We start from the raw sequence: 17,400 nt of genomic DNA on the forward strand, positions 1-17,400 counted from the left end.
GTGGGTTCACTTTTTTCGACTAGCCTCCATCTCCAGGACGGCGCGCCACGCTCGGCTCTGCGTCATTGCCACGCGCTGCGCTGGGCGGGTCCGGGAGCTGTGGGTGCCGATGGAGGCCGACGTGGCGGCTGCGGCCGCGGTCGCGGCCGGCCACTCCGCGCCTGGCCAGGAGCTCTTGGTAGCCTGGAATACCGTGAGCACCGGGCTGGTGCCGCCGGCTGTCCTGGGGCTGGTGAGGCCTGAGAAAAGAACGGCGGGGCGGGACGGGGGGGTCCGCCCGCGTCCCGGGCCTCCTCCCCTCCCCCAGCCCTCCTTCCTTAGCGTCGGCCAGGGGCGGCGGGTTTTCCTCAGCTTCCCCTAGACTCGGTCCCTCCCCTCGAGCCCGCACCCCTGCGCCTGCATCCTCAGATTTCCCCACACTCCAGGCCTCCTCCCGGACCAGCGGCGCGGTCCCGCCGAAGGAGGAGGAGCTCCGGGCGGCGGTGGAAGTCCTGAGGGGCCACGGTCTGCACTCTATCCTGGAGGAGTGGTTCGTGGAAGTGCTGCAGAACGACCTGCAGGCCAACATCTCCCCCGAGTTCTGGAATGCCGTCTCCCAGCGCGAGAACACTGTCGACGAGCCCCAGTGCCTTCTGCTGCTCCTGGACGCGTTTGGGCTGCTGGAGAGCCGCCTGGATACCTACCTGCGCAGCCTAGAGCTCCTGGAGAAATGGACTCGCCTGGGTTTGCTGATGGGCACTGGAGCTCAAGGGCTTCGGGAAAAGGTCCACACCATGTTGCGGGGAGTCTTATTCTTTTCCACACCCAGGACCTTCCAGGAGATGGTCCAGCGCCTCTACGGGCGCTTCCTACGAGTCTATATGCAGAGTAAGAGAAAAGGTGAAGGAGGCACAGACCCCGAACTGGAGGGGGAATTGGACAGCCGCTATGCCCGCCGCCGCTACTACCGGCTTCTGCAAAGCCCTCTGTGTGCAGGATGCGGCAGTGACAAGCAGCAGTGCTGGTGCCGCCAGGCACTGGAGCAGTTCCACCAGCTCAGCCAGGTCCTGTGAGTACTGCCAAGCCGTGACTATGCCCCGGTTCCTCCGCATGCCTTTCCTGCTCTCCTGGGTCTCGCTGGCCTCTGGGAGAATTGGTGAACTGGTCGAAAATGTTTTTTCTACCTATCCCGAGAGCCAGGGACATGACAGGAGCACCACGGGGAATCTCTGTGTAGCAGGTTCACACCCTGACCTAGGTGTAGGTGTGTATCCAGGGTTTTTCAGCTTTGCCCTTGCTAAGAAACTACCGACCCATGTCTGAATTAGATTTCTTTTGATTCCAAACTTCCTGGTCTCTACAAAATTCTGATCTTTTTTTTTTTAATCCCAAAAGTCATACTTAAAAAAAAATTGGGGGGCAGGGGCTGGGAATGTAAGGTGGCTCAGTGGTAGAGTGCTCATCTGGCATGCATGAGGCCCTGGGTTCCATTCCTCAGTGCTACATACACAGAAAAAGGCAGAAGTTGCACTGTGGCTCAAGTGGTAGAGTGCTAGAGTAAAAGCAGCTTAGGGACAGTGCCCAGGCCCGGAGTTCAGTGCCCAGGACTGGCAAAAGAAAAAAATAATTTTTTTCTGTTATTAGAAAGGTGAGGTACAGAGGGGTTATTGTTACATAGGTCAGTTAAAAGTACATTTCTTTTTTTTTTTTTTCTTATCAGTCGTAGGGCTTGAACTCTGGGCCTGGATGCTGTCCCTGAGCTCTTCAGCTCAAGGTGAGCACTCTATCACTTGAGCCACAGTGTCACTTCTGGTTTTCTGGTGGTTAGTTGGAGATAAAAGTCTGACAGAGTTAGCTGGGCACCGGTGGCTCACGCCTGTCATCCTAGCTACTCAGGAAGCCAAGATCTGAGGATTGCGGTTCAAAGCCAGCCCAGGCAGGAAAGTCTGTGAGACTCTTATCTCCAATAAACCACTAGAAAACTGGAAATGGCGCTGTGGCTCAAGTGGTAGAGTGCTCGCCTTGAGCTGAAGAGCGCAGGGACAGCACCCAAGTCCAGAGTTCAAGCCCCACGACCAACCAAAAAAAAGAAAAAAAAAAGTCTAATAGACTTCCCTGCCCAAACTGGCTTTGAACTGTGACCCTCAGATCTCAACCTCCTGAGTAGCTAGGATTATAGGCGTGAACCACTGGGGTCTGGCTTTCACTTTGAGCTTTTTGATGATTAATTGCAGATAAGAGTCTCACAGACTTCCTTTCCAGTGCTCTTGTCCTTCTAGCAGCTTTGCCTCCAAACCCTTGGTAGATTTGCCCCACCCTAGGAGGGCTGGGGGACGTATTCAGGTGTTCATTAATACAGTACACACATGAGACATACCATGTACTTACTGTATCTGCTTTGTAAGCAGGACCATGATGGGCATGATGGGTGAAGGACAGGAGGCCGGGGGGAGGGCCGGGGGGAGGGATGTACTGGTTGAGGGACAGGTGTGTGCCTTGAAAGCAGTACACGCTGGCTGAGGGACAGGTGTGTGCTACAGGTGCTTCACGGACAGGACTCTCCTCTAGGCACAGGCTCAGTTTGCTGGAGCGGGTCAGTGCTGAGGCAGTTACCACCACCCTGCATCAGGTGACCCGAGAGAGAATGGAGGATCGCTGCCGAGGCGAGTATGAGCGCTCCTTTCTGCGGGAGTTCCACAAGGTGAGCAACCCCCCCCCACACACACACACATACACAGTCCACAAGGTGAGCACCCTCCCTTGGCACACTGATTCCTCACACTAGACGCGACTAGAGTGGGAAGGCCTGGATGGACCAGAATTGGGTGGTGGGGCTGCCTTGGTGCTAGGCAAGTCCTAAGCCCAGTGGCGGGGGAAGGATCTGGGATATGCTCTGCAGGTCTGTGCAGAATCCTGCAGCTGGAGGCATTGCAAAAACCAGAGTCCCAAGAGTTCCCCCTCAGGCTGTAGTAGTAGCAGACCCTTCCTCTTTGCTTTCCTGAGTGTGGGTTCACTTTTTTCGACTAGCCTCCATCTCCACATGCAGCTGGGGCCTGTTGGGCTATGGTCTCTTTCTGGTCTAGGCACCCAGCATTGAGGAGCTGTGGTCATTTACATTACTCTTATTTTTCCCCTGACCTCCCACCACTGCTTCCAGGTATCTGTCTGCAGTGAATGCAGGTTAGCTGTGGTGGTGGGTGCTCAAAGTGCTGTCCTCCAGCAGTGATGCAGACTGGGCATCAGCCATGGAGGCTCACTGTGCTCCGGGTAGTGGGCTGGGGAAGGTGAATTGTCATTGGTCGGGAGTCTGTGGATCTGTGTGCACCCATGAGTCTGTGTGGCCTTGTGGCCTGTTCTCAGCTGTGCTTTTACCGTTGTTGCTTGGTTTACACAGAGGTAGGGCTTTGGTGGTCACAGATGTGGCTCCAAGAGCAGGTTTGCTATGTGTGCCAGCATCGTCCACTAGTGTCGCCTACCAGAGGCGAGCATGCCGGCACGCCTCGGAGGATGAGCACCTCTGTGGGTCAGCAGTGCCCGTTTGGGACTCAGTTTCTTGGAAGACTTGGATGTGCTTCTGGGCCCCAGGTGTAGGAGCTTTTGGGGGCATACTGGGGTGCTGCTGAAGGGTAGGTATCTATGAGGTGGTCTGGGCGTCCCCGCGCCTCACACACCAGTGTCCCCACAGTGGATTGAGAGGGTGGTAGGCTGGCTTGGCAAGGTGTTCCTGCAGGACAGCCCCGCCCGGCCGGCCTCACCCGAAGCTGGAAGCACTCTGCGCCGCTGGCGCTGTCACGTGCAGAGGTTCTTCTACCGGATCTATGCCAGCCTGCGCATCGAGGAGCTCTTCAGCATCATCCGAGGTTGGTCCTTCTTGGTTTCCCTGCACTGCACACCTGCCAATGGGCAGTGCCCTTCATGTTTACAGGGTTTACTTACCTTTACCTTCTGCAAGGTGAGTTAACCAGAGCTGGACCATATTCACTATCACTCTGGGTCTGGTTGAGGACTGAGCCACCTGCCAGGCCAGTGCTTTTGGGCATCCATCCTTCTGTCCCTCAGCCTTGGTTTCTGCTTACTAGCTCCTCTACCCTTTGGTGTTATAGTCAAATGCATGTGTGTGAAAAGGCATTATTGAGAGCCATGTGCTGATGGCTCACGCCTGTCATCCTTGCTACTCAGGAGGCTGAGACCTGAGGATTGTGGTTCCAAGCCAGCCCAGGCAGAAAAGTGCATCAGACTATCTCTAGTTAACCGCCATGTACCCAAAAGTGGAGCTGTGGCTCAAGTGGTAGAGTGCTAGCTTTTAGTGAAAAAGCTAAGGGACAGCTCCCAGGCCCTGAGTTCAAGCACATATTGGCACATGCACACACAAAGATATCCAGTGCTTGCCGGGCAGCTCCCATGCGGGGCAGTGTGTCCTTTCACGCACTGTTGTTCTTCGCCGGTTTGTGCACCTGTGTGCACCCATCTCTGAGGGATGGCTCTCCTCCTGCAGACTTCCCAGACTCCCGACCAGCCATCGAGGACCTCAAGTACTGCCTGGAGAGGACTGACCAGAGACAGCAGCTGCTTGTGTCCCTCAAGGCTGCCCTGGAGACTCGGCTCCTCCACCCTGGTACGTGTGTGGCCACTATAGACTGGCCGCTTGGCCCTCAGGGCTCTGGATTTGGAGGCAACTGAGAAGGGGGTTGTGGGAGCTAGAAAAGCCAGCTCACCTTCATGCCTCTTTGGAGGGAATCAAGCTTGCCTGGCTCAGTCTGGAGCTGTGCTGGCCTCAGAACAGACCCTGGCTGGAGGAAGGCCCATTTCTTGGGAAGTTACAGAGCCTGCCTGTGAGTGGGTGAGGTGAGGGAGGCTGGGGCTGACTCCCTGTCACCACCCCGCCACCTGGGGTCCAGTCTCAGCAGTGACCAGTGTGACTGCCTGTCTACTCGTGTGGGACCAGGGAAGCTGCTGTCCAGGGCACTGTGTGACCTCTGGCTTCTCCTAGGCGTCAACACGTGTGATATCATCACGCTCTACATCTCTGCCATCAAGGCTTTGCGAGTGTTGGACCCCTCCATGGTCATCCTGGAGGTGGCCTGTGAGCCCATCCGCCGCTACCTGAGGTGAGGGCATGCATCCAGGCGCCCTGGCTCAGCCTCGTGATGCTGTCACCAGAGGGGCTCTGGCTTCTCTCCTGAGCACAAGGGGACAGGAGGCTGCTGATTGGTCCAGGCTGAGGGCTTTTCCTCTTCCCACTGCTAGTCACCTCTCCTTGCGTGCTCTGTGTAGAGACAGCCCTTGCTTTCTGATGATGAGGCGCCAGGACCCCCGTGGGTTGTGTGTTTGGAAAGCTCTTGGTTGGCAGAGGCCCAGTGTCCCTGGACCTGAGCGGTGGGAGCTGGCGGGTATATCTCATGGCTGCCCTGGACTCAGGCTTTTTGCTTCCCAGCCATGACTGGTCTGGTCACGGAGCCTCTTTTTATCTCTGCCGTGCTGTTCCCACAGTGGTGCTGGGCGTCTTACTTTCTGAGATGAGCCTGTTTTCAGTATGTACCAGTCAGCAGTTGGGGTGGGCAGTGTGAGCTGGGTCCCATGGTAGCCTCACATACATGGAAGACAGCAGCACTCATCCCGCAGGACACGGGAGGACACCGTGCGGCAGATCGTGGCTGGGCTGACGGGGGACTCGGATGGAACTGGGGACTTGGCTGTTGAGTTGTCCAAGACTGACCCGGCCAGCCTGGAAACGGGCCAGGACAGTGAAGATGACTCTGGAGAGCCTGAGGATTGGGTTCCCGATCCGGTGGATGCAGACCCAGGTCAGCTTCCCGGCTGGGCCCCCAGCCTCTTCCAGGCCTATTTGAGGGCGTGATGGCTTCAGGTCCATGTCTTGCTGTTAGCACCTGGTCCTGTCGGGGAGCCAGTGCTTGGTTTAACAGGTCAGGGCTTTCCTTAGGACCAGTCATTTTTCTGTGTGTTCCTATGGTACCTGGTCATTCCAGCGGTAGGAGAGTTTCTTGTTGGCCCTGTTCCTTACAAGCTATAACTGGTGGGAAAGCTGGTTCGTGTGAGGCCTGTGTAGCCCACCTCCAGCTATGATTTTTGTCCCAGACCTAGAAGGCTCATCAGGGTGACAGCTTCTGGCTGGTCCCCCTCCTATGCCTGGCCCCAATCCATAGTGTCTGTGAGCACTTCTCCAGTCTCCAGGACCAAACCATGGGCCTTCAAGCCTGGATTTCAAGTGTGGGTTGAAAGGGGTCCTCATGAGTCAGGAGGGCTGCAGATTGGAACAGCTGTTTGTGAGCCTCATAGCCAGTGCTGGATGACAGTGACTAGCCAGGTGGGCTTTTGGGGTGTATTGTCCTTGCCAGGGTGCCAGTGGTAAGCCCCTCATACCGTGCCAGGGAAGTCGAGCTCCAAGCGGCGCTCCTCGGATATCATCAGTCTGCTGGTAAGCATCTATGGCAGCAAGGACCTCTTCATCAACGAGTACCGCTCCCTGTTAGCCGACCGCCTCCTCCACCAGCTCAGCTTCAGCCCGGAACGGTGAGGCCTGTGAGCTGCTGGCTGGTCTCCAGGGGGCGCCACAGCTGCCACCCGGGGCCTCTTGCAGCCCAGTCCTGAGGCATCTGGAGGGAGGTTCCTTCTCACCGTGGGTGTTTGCCTGCCCTCTGCCGGCCAGGATGGCTCTGCTGTGGCCCAGGTGGGGCTGTCTTCCCACAGGCCAGGGGCCTCTCAGCAGCGGGAGCTAGTGAGGAAGAGGCAGCTTTCTAAAAGCTCTTCCTTCTGGGGCTGGGAAGGTGGCTCAGTGGTAGAATGTTTGCCTTGCATGCATGAGGCCCTGGGTTCGATACCTCAGTTCGATTCCATAAGCAGAAAAAGCCAGAAGTGGCGCTGTGGCTCAAGTGGTAGAGTGCTAGCCTTGAGCTGAAGAGCTGTGGGACAGTGAGTTCAGGCGCCACAACTGGCAAAAAATAAAAAGCTCTTCCTTCCAGGGAGATCCGCAATGTGGAGCTGCTGAAGCTGCGCTTTGGTGAGGCCCCGATGCACTTCTGTGAGGTCATGTTGAAGGTGGGTGTCAGGACCCCACCCTCAAGGCCAGCACCTCTGCCAGCCCCGGGCTAAGTGCCCTCCTCTCCTTAGGATATGGCCGACTCCCGCCGGATCAACGCCAACATCCGAGAGGAAGACGAGAAGCGGCCTGTAGAAGAGCAGCCGCCGTTTGGGGTCTACGCTGTCATCTTATCCAGTGAGTTCTGGCCCCCCTTCAAGGATGAGAAGCTGGAAGTTCCTGAGGACATCAGGGCCGCGCTGGAAGTTTACTGCAAGAAGTACGAGAAGCTGAAGGTACAGCTACCAGTGCTTAGCAGCTCGCACTGCTGTTCAGTCAACCGCAGTCACCTCAGGGTCAGTCACCTGTCACATCCACATTGTCACCTCAGGGTCAGTCACCTGTCAAATCCACCATTGTCACCTCAGGGTCAGTCACCTGTCACATCCACATTGTCACCTCAGGGTCAGTCGCCTGTCACATCCACATTGTCACTTCAGGGTCAGTCATCTGTCACATCCACCATTGTCACCTCAGGGTCAGTCGCCTGTCACATCCATTGTCACCTCAGGGTCAGTCGCCTGTCACATCCACATTGTCACCTGAGGGTCAATCGCCTGTCACATCCACCATTGTCACCTCAGGGTCAGTCACCTGTCACATCCACCATTGTCACCTCAGGGTCAGTCGCCTGTCACATCCACCATTGTCACCTCAGGGTCGGTCACCTGTGTGCACTTTGAGGTGTGGGGTCTCCTCTTCACGCTCTGAAACCTGAGCGCCCCATCGCCAAACCTCCCTGTGCTGCTGGCTGCTGCACAGGGCTGGCATCCGCTGAGGCCCAGCCCCCAGTAGGGCTGGGAGGGGCTGTGTCTCTGCTGTGGGCACCTCTCTCAAGCACACTGACCTCTGACTTGGACCCTCTCCTCCCTTGGTCTCTCCCTGAAAGGTCCCAGGGTACTTGAGAATGGACACTATGAACTGTGATTGGGATCCTGGAAGGTACAGGGCTTGGACAAAGGAAGCTGGGCACTGGTGACTCACACCTGTAATCCTAGCTATTCAGTAGGTTGACATCTGGAATGATCGCGGGTCAAAGCCAGCCTGGGCAGGAAAGTCCATGAGACTCATCTCCAAAAATTACCAAAAAGCTGACTGGTGAACTGTGGCTAAAGTAATAGTGTAAACCTTAAGGAAGCAGCTCAGGAACAACACTCAGGCCCTGAGTTCAAGTCGCAGGATCGGCACACACACACTCACACAAATGAATGCTCAGAGAGATGAGACAGGCCATGTGGCTTCCCCCCCCCGCAGCATAACCGAGTCCCAGTGCTGGAGTCCTGGGAAGGAGGCTGAGCTCAGGAGTCTTTTTGGATTTGCAGTCAAGTCATGCCGGGGAGAGGAACTGGATGCCCATCCAGGGCTTCTGACATGAGACGGGGTCTGGGCTGTGGGGTGCAATCCAGCTATGCTGGGGGGGTAGGAACTAGACGCCCATCCAAAGCTCCCCCCCCCCCGCCCCATGGTTGGGCTTGATCTCTGGGCCTGGGCGCTGTCCCTCAACTCTTCAGCTCAAGGCTAGCACTCTGCCACTTGAGCCACAGCGCCACTTCCAGGTTTCTGGTTGTTTATTGGGAGATAAGAGTCTCACAGACTTTCCTGCCCTGGGCTGGCTTTGAACAGTGATCCTCAGATCTCAGCCTCATGAGTAGCTAGGATTATAGGCATGAGTCGCCGGCACCCGGCTTCATCCAGAGCTTTTGACATGAGACTTGGGGTCTGGGCTGGAACATGCAGCCCACCAGTTCTGCAGCCTAGAGGGAGGAGAATAGGCAGAGAACAGGAGAGGGAAGGCATCCGGCCTGTGGATCTCAACAGCGGCTCAAACTGAACAGGGCAGCAGTGAGGTGGTCCGAAGCAGGGGGAGGCAAGCTATGGGGGTTCCAGCAGCTTCTCAGGTGAGGAAGTGCTGGGTCTCCTATACACAGAAGGCCTTGTTCTGCTTCCAGCCTCACCCAGGGCACCTTGGCAAGTCGGGGACTGCTTGCACCTGACCTTGACAGCCTGGCCACCTCCTTTCCCTACCCTGGTTCCGTTCCTGGAAAAGCTCAGGTGTCCTGTGGGCACCTAGTGTCCTGCCGTCTGGTCCGTGTGGCCCTTGCTGGTGCCAGCTGGAAGGCTGCCTACCATGCTTGGTGCCAGCCTGTGCCACGGCAGGGGGCCTTGGCCCAGTCTCTGAGCAGTGACTCTACCCCTTCCCCGCTGAGCACAGCTAGGTGCCACATCCTCCCTGCCCTCTTCCCTGCCCATATCCTCTGTTCTCCGTATGCTCCAGTGGTGTGAGGAGCCCATTGCCCCCCTCCCTGCCCCCCCCCCCGCTGCCATTCCAGCATCCCTGAAATTCATGCCCAGTCCAGTGTTACCTCTTAAGTCTTAACATAAAGTTCCATATTTCAGCATCTAAATCAAGTGTAGATGAGACTTGGGGCCCACATGGGGCAGGCTTTCTTGCTAGCTGTGATGCTGTGAAATCAGAAGTTTTCTGCTTCCAAGACACAATAGAATGTCGAGCCTCACTGAGGCATTGAGATTCTCAAAGGAAGATTCATAGTCCTAAGCAGTTCTAAACTGAGTGTGAGGAATTAAGAAGACTCGAGGCCTGGCCTGGCAATGGTTCTCTCTGCGCTTCCCCCTTGCCCACGGGAGTGCCCGCCCCCTCCACCCCGCCATCAGCTCAGCTGTGACTCTGCTCTTAGCCTTGCCTGTGTTGTCTGTCCCTTTGGCCTGTGTGTGAGCATTTCTGCCGGATCTGAGCTGCCCGTGCTCTGGACCAGCCCTCTCCAGACCTTTTGCTGGATAGCCCATCTCTTCTGGTTTCTGAAACGGTTGGGCCAACAGATCACACTCATCTCTTTGGCTAATGTTTGTCAAGCCCCACCCTGGCCATATGTCAAGGCTACCTGAACAGGCTGAGAATTTTTCCAGAGCATAGATACTGGCTTCCTTCTGCTTCACATTTTGTATTTTACATTTTAAAAGCAGTAAGGTAAAAACCACGGTGTACCTTCCACACTGCTTGGAAGTCCCTTGGATGTATGGCAGGCTTTTTGCTCCTTACTTTCCATCCATCCAGGCTTCCTGCTGGCTTCCCTCCGGGTCCCAGCAGCAGGATTTGTTCCCACAGGAGCCCCCAACATTGTTCTCAGTGTGACATGTATCCTTGAAGATGGCTGCAGCTTGTCGGGGGCTGGTAGCTCACACCTGTAATCCTAGCTACTCAGGAGGCTGAGACCTGAGGATCACGGTTCAAAGCCAGCCTGGGCAGGAAAGTCTGAGATTCATTTCCAATTAACCACCAGAAAATGAAGTGGCTCTGTGGCTCAAGTGGTAGAGCGCTTGTCTTGAGCTGAAGAGCTGAGGGTCAGAACCCAGGCCCAGTGTTTAAGCCTGTGACCAACAACAACAACAAAGTGCTCAGGGACATCAGGCCCAGAGTTCAAGCCCCAGGACCATTTTTTAAGAAAAGGATGGTGACAGCTTTCCTTCGTACTGAGCCTTTGCCAGCATTATTTTATGCATGTGTGTACTGGTCCTGAGGCTTCCAACTCAGGGCCCAGGCTCTGGCCCTGAGCTTTTTTGCTCAAGGTTAGCACTCTATGCCATAGCTCTACAGCTGGCTTTTTGGTGGTCAATTGGAGATAAGAATCTTATACTTTCCTGCCCTGGCAGACTTTGAACCGAGATCCTTAAATCTCAGCCTCCTGAGTAGCTAGGATTACAATCACGAGCCACTGGTGCCTAGCTATGCCATCACTATTTTATCATCCATGTTTATTTATTATTTATTTATTTTTGGGTCCGGTCGTGGGGCCTGAACAGCGCCACTTCCAGCTTTTTTCTTTTCTTTTTGCTTATGTGGTGCTGAGGAATGGAACCCAGGGCCTCAGGCATGCAAGGCAAGTGCTCTACCACTGAGCAGCTTCCCAGCCCATCATCCATGTTTATATTGGTAGCCTCCCCAGGGAACTTGAAAGAGGGTTTGACCGTCAACCGCTCACCCATCTCCAGACAGTCCCTCCTCCTTTCCTGGTACTTTTGACTGCTGTAATGCAGTGTCACGAAGGTGGCCTAACACAGAAGCCTATTGTTTCTGTTGTGGAGGCACTGGCAGGGCCCCACCCGCCGAGGCCTCTGAACGTCCTTGTCTCTGTCCAGCAGGCGTTCGTAGGCCTGGCATATGGCTACCTCACGTGTCTGCCCCTGGCCTCACAGACACCTCGCTGTGTGCCTGGGTCTCTAACCTTGCCCTGTGTAAGGGTAGGCCCACCCTCCGGTGCAACCTTATCTCTTTTTTTGGGTCTGGTCGTGGGGCCTGAACTCTGGGCCTGGGCACTGTCCCTCAGCTCTTCAGCTCAAGGCTAGCGCTCTACCACTTGAGCCACAGCGCCACTTCGGCTTTTTTCTTTTTGCTTATGTGGTGCTGAGGAATCGAACCCAGGGCCTCATGCATGCAAGGCAAGCGCTCTACCACTGAGCCACCTTCCCAGTGACCTCATCTTAACCAGCTGCACCTGCGTCTGCTCTGGTTCCACGTTGGTCATGTTCTGAATACTGAGTCTGACACGGATCTGTCTTTTGGAGGGCCTCTGCCTCTCCAGTGTGTTCTGCTCAGCTGGGCTGCCAGCTGAGCATCCTCCTCCCCCACAGGCCATGCGGACCCTCAGCTGGAAGCACACGCTGGGCCTGGTCACCCTGGACGTGGAGCTGGCCGACCGCACGCTGTCTGTGGCCGTGACACCGGTGCAGGCCGTGCTCTTGCTGTACTTTCAGGACCAAGGTGAGTCCACACACCCTGATTCTGGTTTTAGCTTTGCCTTGGGGTGAGTACCAGGCAGGGCAGTCCACCCGCAGCCTTGGGTCACCAACCGGGTGGGTGGCAGTCAGCCGGGGCGGCCTCCAGAGTCCTGTGTCTTCCCACGCAGCCAGCTGGACCTTGGAGGAGCTGAGCAAGGTGGTGAAGATGCCGGTGGGACTGCTGCGGCGACGCCTGTCGGTGTGGCTGCAGCAGGGCGTGGTGCGGGAGGAGCCTCCGGGCACCTTCTCTGTCATCGAGGAGGAGCGGCCCCAGGACCCCGACAGCATGGTGCTCATCGACAGCGACGACGAGAGTGACTCGGGCCTGGCCTCGCAGGCCGACCAGAAGGAGGAGGAGCTGCTGGTATATAGGCAGTGGCAGGCTGGGGCTGGCGCTGGGGCTGGGCTGGCGCTGAGGCTGGGGCTGGGGCTGGGGCTGGCGCTGGGGCTGGGCTGGCGCTGAGGCTGGGGCTGGGGCTGGGGCTGGCGCTGGGGCTGGGGCTGGGGCTGGCGCTGGGGCTGGGGCTGGGGCTGGGGCTGGCGCTGGGGCTGGGGCTGGGGCTGGCGCTGGCGCTGGGGCTGGGGCTGGGGCTGGCGCTGGCGCTGGGGCTGGCGCTGGGGCTGGGGCTGGCGCTGGCGCTGGGGCTGGGGCTGGGGCTGGCGCTGGCGCGCGGGCGGGGCTGGCGCTGGCGCGCGGGCGGGGCTGGGGCTGGGGTGGTCCCAGAGCGCAGCCCCCTGACCTGCCCGGTTGCTGTCCCAAGCTCTTCTGGACGTACATCCAGGCCATGTTGACCAACCTGGAGAGCCTCTCCCTGGAGCGCATCTACAGCATGCTCCGGATGTTCGTGATGACCGGGCCCGCGCTGGCTGAGATCGACCTGCAGGAGCTGCAGGGCTACCTGCAGAAGAAGGTCCGGGATCAGCAGCTCACCTACTCGGCCGGTGTCTACCGTCTACCCAAGAGCTGCAGCTGAGGCTCTGCCAGGGCGATGGGGGGGCGGGGGGGCACTGATGTGCGCAGTTCCCACCCCCACAACTCTTTCCCTGTACCGCTGCCAGTCCTTCCCTCCTGGCCCTGTCCCACAACCCCTGCCCAGTCCCTTCTCCCCACACCCTTGCCCTGCCCCTCCTCATATCCCTGTCCTGCTCCTCCCCAAACCCCTGCCCTGCCCCTTCCTCCCCGTCCTGCCCCATACCCACACCCCTGTCCTGATCCTTATCCCCTACATCCCTGTCCTACCCCCCCCACTTCTGCCCTGCCCCTCCTCCCCACACCCCTGCCCTGTCCCACAACTCCTGCCCTGCTTCCTCATCCCCACATCCCTGCCCTCATCCCCACATCCCTGCCCCCATCCCCACACCCCTGCATGCAGTACAAATTAAAGCAGGTCAGTTTCTCATCCTGTGTCCTGCTGGCTTTGTGGGCCCCATTGGGCACATCCGGTTGGTCTTCCCTCCACTGGCCACGTTCTCTCAACAGCAGTGAGCCCACACAGGCCGGGCCTGGCCCCTGAAGGTGGCCGTGAGGCCACGGCTGCCTCCTGCAGCCCCTTAGTCCTGAGCCGCTCGGTCCACTGTTTGGCCTTTGAAAGGAGCTTTATCTTACTATTTTGTTTAGTGCTTGAACTCAGGGCCTGAGTTCTATCCCTTTGCTTTTTCTGGTCAGTGCTGGCACTGCACCACTTGAGCCACAGATTTTCTTTAATTGGAGATTAGTCTTAATGGACTTTTGTGCCAAGGCTTCAAATATTGATCCTCAGATCTCAGGCTGGTATTACAGTGTGAGCTGCTGCAGCTGGCAGGGAAGGAGCCCTTAGCTCCCAGTCTGCAGCTGTTGTAGGGGCCTGGCTGTCAGGAGCTCAGCAGTAAAGAGCTACTCTGGGACAGGCCCTGGGCAGGTCCAGAGGGCCAAGGTCTTGGATGGGGGTGGGACGGGGCGGGGGGGGGGTGGCCCACAGGGCTCATGAGTGCGCACTTCAGCAAATTCTTCCCTGTCCCTGGGCCTGTGGTCGGGGTCAGAGTCCAGCCACCCCAGAGGCCATACCAGTAGAAGCCTCCACATTGCCAGTGCCCGAGCACCACAGTGGCTGAGGCACTTCAGAACCAGCAAAGCTACTGTTTCCCCGCCCCAGAGCTGCTGTCTCCAGGCAGGAGGCGCCCTGCCCCAGAGTGCTCTCTTAAAGGGAACAAAGGCTTTTTGTAGTCTGCTGCCTTCAGAACATGCTCCTGCCAAGGTGCACAAGCCACACCCAGTGTCCGCTTGCTCCCTTGCCCCAGATGCCCCGGATGTCTTCCGGCTTTCCCCTTGTCTGCTACCCCTCACCATGCCCAGAGCTCTGGTCCTGAGGGCAAGCCCCTTCAGGGCTTCTCTTTTCCCTCTAACGCACTCTGCTACTGGGCGGCAGCGGCTCCCACCTGTAGTCCTGACCATTCAGGAGGCTGAGATAAGTACAGTGGCTCACACCTGTAGTCCTGACCATTCAGGAGGCTGAGATAAGTACAGGCCCTCTATTTCTAGCACCAAATAATAAGTCAAAAGTGACTTGCTTTTCGGCCTCAGGCAGCACAGCCTGACCTCGCCTGGGTCCGCACAGGCCTAGGAGACACACAGCTAACGGTGGCTTGCCCCTGGCTCTCGGACCTCGTCGCCTAGTGCGGTCGCTGCGTCTCTGTACCCCCCAGTTCTGGTGGCAGTTGAAGCCCTGAGAGCTGTGGGGCCCACCATTCACGAAGTGGCCGTTGGGCCCCACCCCTGCGGCCACCACCTGGCCCTGGGCAGGTGTGCCTTTGTTTTTACCAGGATGTAAACCTGAGGGGCTGGCCGGGCAGGGTGGCGGTGCCAACCCCTCGCCACGCCTTGTACCCTGGACTCCCTTTTTAGTGGTGTCCGCAGGACCAGGGGATATCTTGGGCACAGCTTTGCCATCGTGTGCACAGGCTGTGCAGGGTGCTGGCTTGCTGGCTGGTCCCCACAACCCTGGCTGCTGCAGGACACCTGAGTCTGATCAAGGAGGTCCCTGGCGACAGACTACAAGTCAGTCATACCTTCCCCCTGTGTCCCTGTGGGGCCTGGCCCAGTCAGCTGGGGTTGGCAATGGCTCCTGCTCAGTCTGGTTTGCTTGGCAGGACCTTAGAGCAAGAAAGGAGGTGGCAGGGTGGGTTTGCTCCACACCCCAGCCTGGATGGCATGTTCAGGGAAGAGGATTAACCCTCACCATGCCAGCCTGCAGGTGACCAACTGCGTGTTCTACAAATTAATAGTTCTGAGCACTGGGTCTGAACTCTGGACCGCTCATGCTTGCTTAGCTCTTTTGCTCAAGACTGGTACTCTACCACTTGAGCCACACCTCTCCTTCCAGCTTTTTGCTGGTTAGTTGGAGATAAGAGTCCTGTAGACTTTTCTGCATGGACTGGCATCAGACCTCCATCTTTGGCTCTCAGCTTCCTAAGTAGCTAGAATCACAGGCACAAGTCACTGGCATCCAGCTGGACTCTAATATGCATGTAGGCTGGAGGCCGAATCAAAGAAGGGATGTTCTGAGAGCATGACTTGGGTCCTGCTTGGACAGACAGGGCCAGGGCCTTCTCCACCTCCTGGGTGCCTTGTGACAGGGCCAGGGCCTTCTCCACCCTCCTGGGTGCCTTGTGACAGGGCCAGGGCCTTCTCCACCCTCCTGGGTGCCTTGTGACAGGGCCAGGGCCTTCTCCACCCTCCTGGGTGCCTTGTGATCCCTTGGGAGCCAGCAGTCCTCTGGACTTGGCTTAGCTGGCAGTGGGGGGCTCTCTCCTGAAGCAGCTGACCCCAGGAGGGGGGGAGGGGCCCACAGTTGGCTGGAGTCCAGGCCTATTCCTAGTCCTGAAACCCATAGAGAAAATACAAGTCCCAATCCCCTATACCAGAAGCCAGAGAGCCCGGGCCCCATCCCCACACCAGGCCTGAGCCCACCTTCTTTCTTTCTTCATGACCACACTGTGTGTGTGTCCTCAAGGCCCAGACTCACCATTGCCTGCCTCAAATCTCACCATAACCCCTAACTCCCTTTCCACCCTGCCACATCACCAGCTACCTGCCCAGGGCTCCTGGTATCCCGGAGCCTGGCAGCAAGCCCGGCTGGCCAGGGGCCCAGGCCCCACCCCCATTCCATGCCTCAGAGCCCCACTGTGAGGTCAGCACCTTCCGACAGGCCCCCCCACCTCCCGAGTTCTGTCCAGAGGTGTGGTGGGGCAGGGGCCTGGACATGGCCCCCTTGCCTGACTCCTGCCTGGCTGGCAGCTCCGTGGGCCTGATATGTTTGTCCCTCTTGCTCATCCCTGCTGCAGGTGCCTCCTTGGCCCCAGCCCCTCCCCCAGCCAGAGCCTCTCCCCGTCCCAGGCAGGCCCAGCCAGCAGGTGACTGGTGCCTGGCCTCCTGGCTCTGTCTCTGCAGCTGGAACCTACTGTGAATGCAGCCTGGGCCTCAGCCGGGAGGCCCTCATTGCCCTCATTGTGGTGCTGGCCGGCGTCAGTGCCAGCTGCATCTGTGCCCTTATTGTGGTGGCGATTGGCGTCTTTCAAGCGAAGGGGTGCGTGAGCCCCGGGCGCTGGGAGTTGTGGGAGGGGGTCAGGCCTTGAGAGGCCTCTGCCCCTCGGGTGGGATGTCACCACAGGCAGCAGTGTTTTCTGGATGTGGACTGGGGAGAGGGTTCCAACTCTGTTCCGCCTTTCACACCTAGCTTTATCCCCCAGTGAAACATGTCCCAGACACATGGACAGGAGGTGAGTGCCAAGGGAGGTCTGGGGGTGTGCTGTCCCTTTGCTGTCCCTCGCGGGCGGCACTCCCAGTAGCACTGAGCGCCCTGTCCCAAGAGGACAGTCTGCCCTGCCGCCAGTCGGGCTGACCACCCTCCTCATGCAGGGTGTTAGGGCACTTTGGGGTTCAGGAAGACCGAGTGGACCTGCGCTCAGTGCATGTGGAGTCCCATCTCATGGACCCTGACCTGGAAGTCTCCATGATGCCATCTCTGGAGGAGAGCGCCCTCCTGACCATCCCCATGGAGGCTACCCTAGAGGAACCGTCCCCACCCCTGGCCCCGCCCCCACCGCCAGACTAGAGCGGAAGGCAGCCGGGCAGGGAAATTAAACAGTATTCAGTGATTGTGCCCTGTCCTCCTTCCAAGTTTCCAGAGCCCCTAGAGGCTGCACCATGGTGTGTGTGTGTGTTGGGTGCAGACGGAACCGTACCCTTGGGGTTTCCACCTTCTGCCCAACCTGGCAAGCCAGCTCCTCCGTGCATTTTCCTGCTTTGTTGCACAGAGTAGACAAGGACGATGAGCCCTCTCCGTACTGCCCGCCCTCATGTCCCAAGATAGGATCTCAACTGCAGGGGAGCTGCATGGCTGGGAGGCCTGGGCCAACCCCGGTCCCCTCCCCACAGAGACCCTGAGGTTCCAGAGGGGGCTTGAGGCACTGGCCACTGCCTTTCTAGCCACTAGTGTGCAGCCCCTCTTCACCTCAGGGCCTGTCCCCTGAGCCAGGTCTGTCATCCACTAGGG

The 17,400-nt window shown here is 58.0% G+C and overlaps 3 protein-coding genes across 3 annotated transcripts in view; 2 read left to right on the forward strand and 1 right to left on the reverse strand.

Annotated features, from left to right (window-relative positions):
• The window catches only part of Ssna1 (Sjogren syndrome nuclear autoantigen 1), a 1,392-nt gene extending 1,326 nt beyond the window's left edge, over positions 1-66 (reverse strand). Inside the window, exon 1 of the mRNA XM_013029334.1 lies at positions 25-66. Within this exon, the coding sequence (XP_012884788.1) occupies positions 25-66 (42 nt within the window). The remainder of the gene's footprint in view (positions 1-24) is intronic.
• A 34-nt stretch (positions 67-100) lies between these two features.
• Positions 101-12,860, forward strand: Anapc2 (anaphase promoting complex subunit 2). Its single transcript, XM_013029466.1, has 13 exons — positions 101-232; positions 426-1,048; positions 2,548-2,680; positions 3,665-3,839; positions 4,475-4,594; positions 4,970-5,087; positions 5,602-5,783; positions 6,369-6,510; positions 6,960-7,035; positions 7,108-7,311; positions 11,723-11,852; positions 11,998-12,233; positions 12,631-12,860. Exons 1-13 carry the CDS (start codon positions 110-112, stop codon positions 12,841-12,843), a joined length of 2,475 nt encoding a protein of 824 aa, XP_012884920.1. The 5' UTR covers positions 101-109; the 3' UTR covers positions 12,844-12,860.
• Positions 12,861-16,107: 3,247 nt separating this feature from the next.
• Positions 16,108-16,965, forward strand: Tmem210 (transmembrane protein 210). Its single transcript, XM_013029335.1, has 4 exons — positions 16,108-16,189; positions 16,296-16,431; positions 16,595-16,624; positions 16,764-16,965. The coding sequence occupies exons 1-4, from the start codon at positions 16,108-16,110 to the stop codon at positions 16,957-16,959; spliced, it is 444 nt and encodes a 147-aa protein (XP_012884789.1). The 3' UTR covers positions 16,960-16,965.
• Positions 16,966-17,400: the final 435 nt, after the last annotated feature.

The sequence above is a fragment of the Dipodomys ordii genome, unplaced genomic scaffold (assembly GCF_000151885.1).
Source record: "Dipodomys ordii isolate 6190 unplaced genomic scaffold, Dord_2.0 Scaffold118, whole genome shotgun sequence".
Classification (NCBI taxonomy): Eukaryota; Metazoa; Chordata; class Mammalia; order Rodentia; family Heteromyidae; genus Dipodomys; species Dipodomys ordii.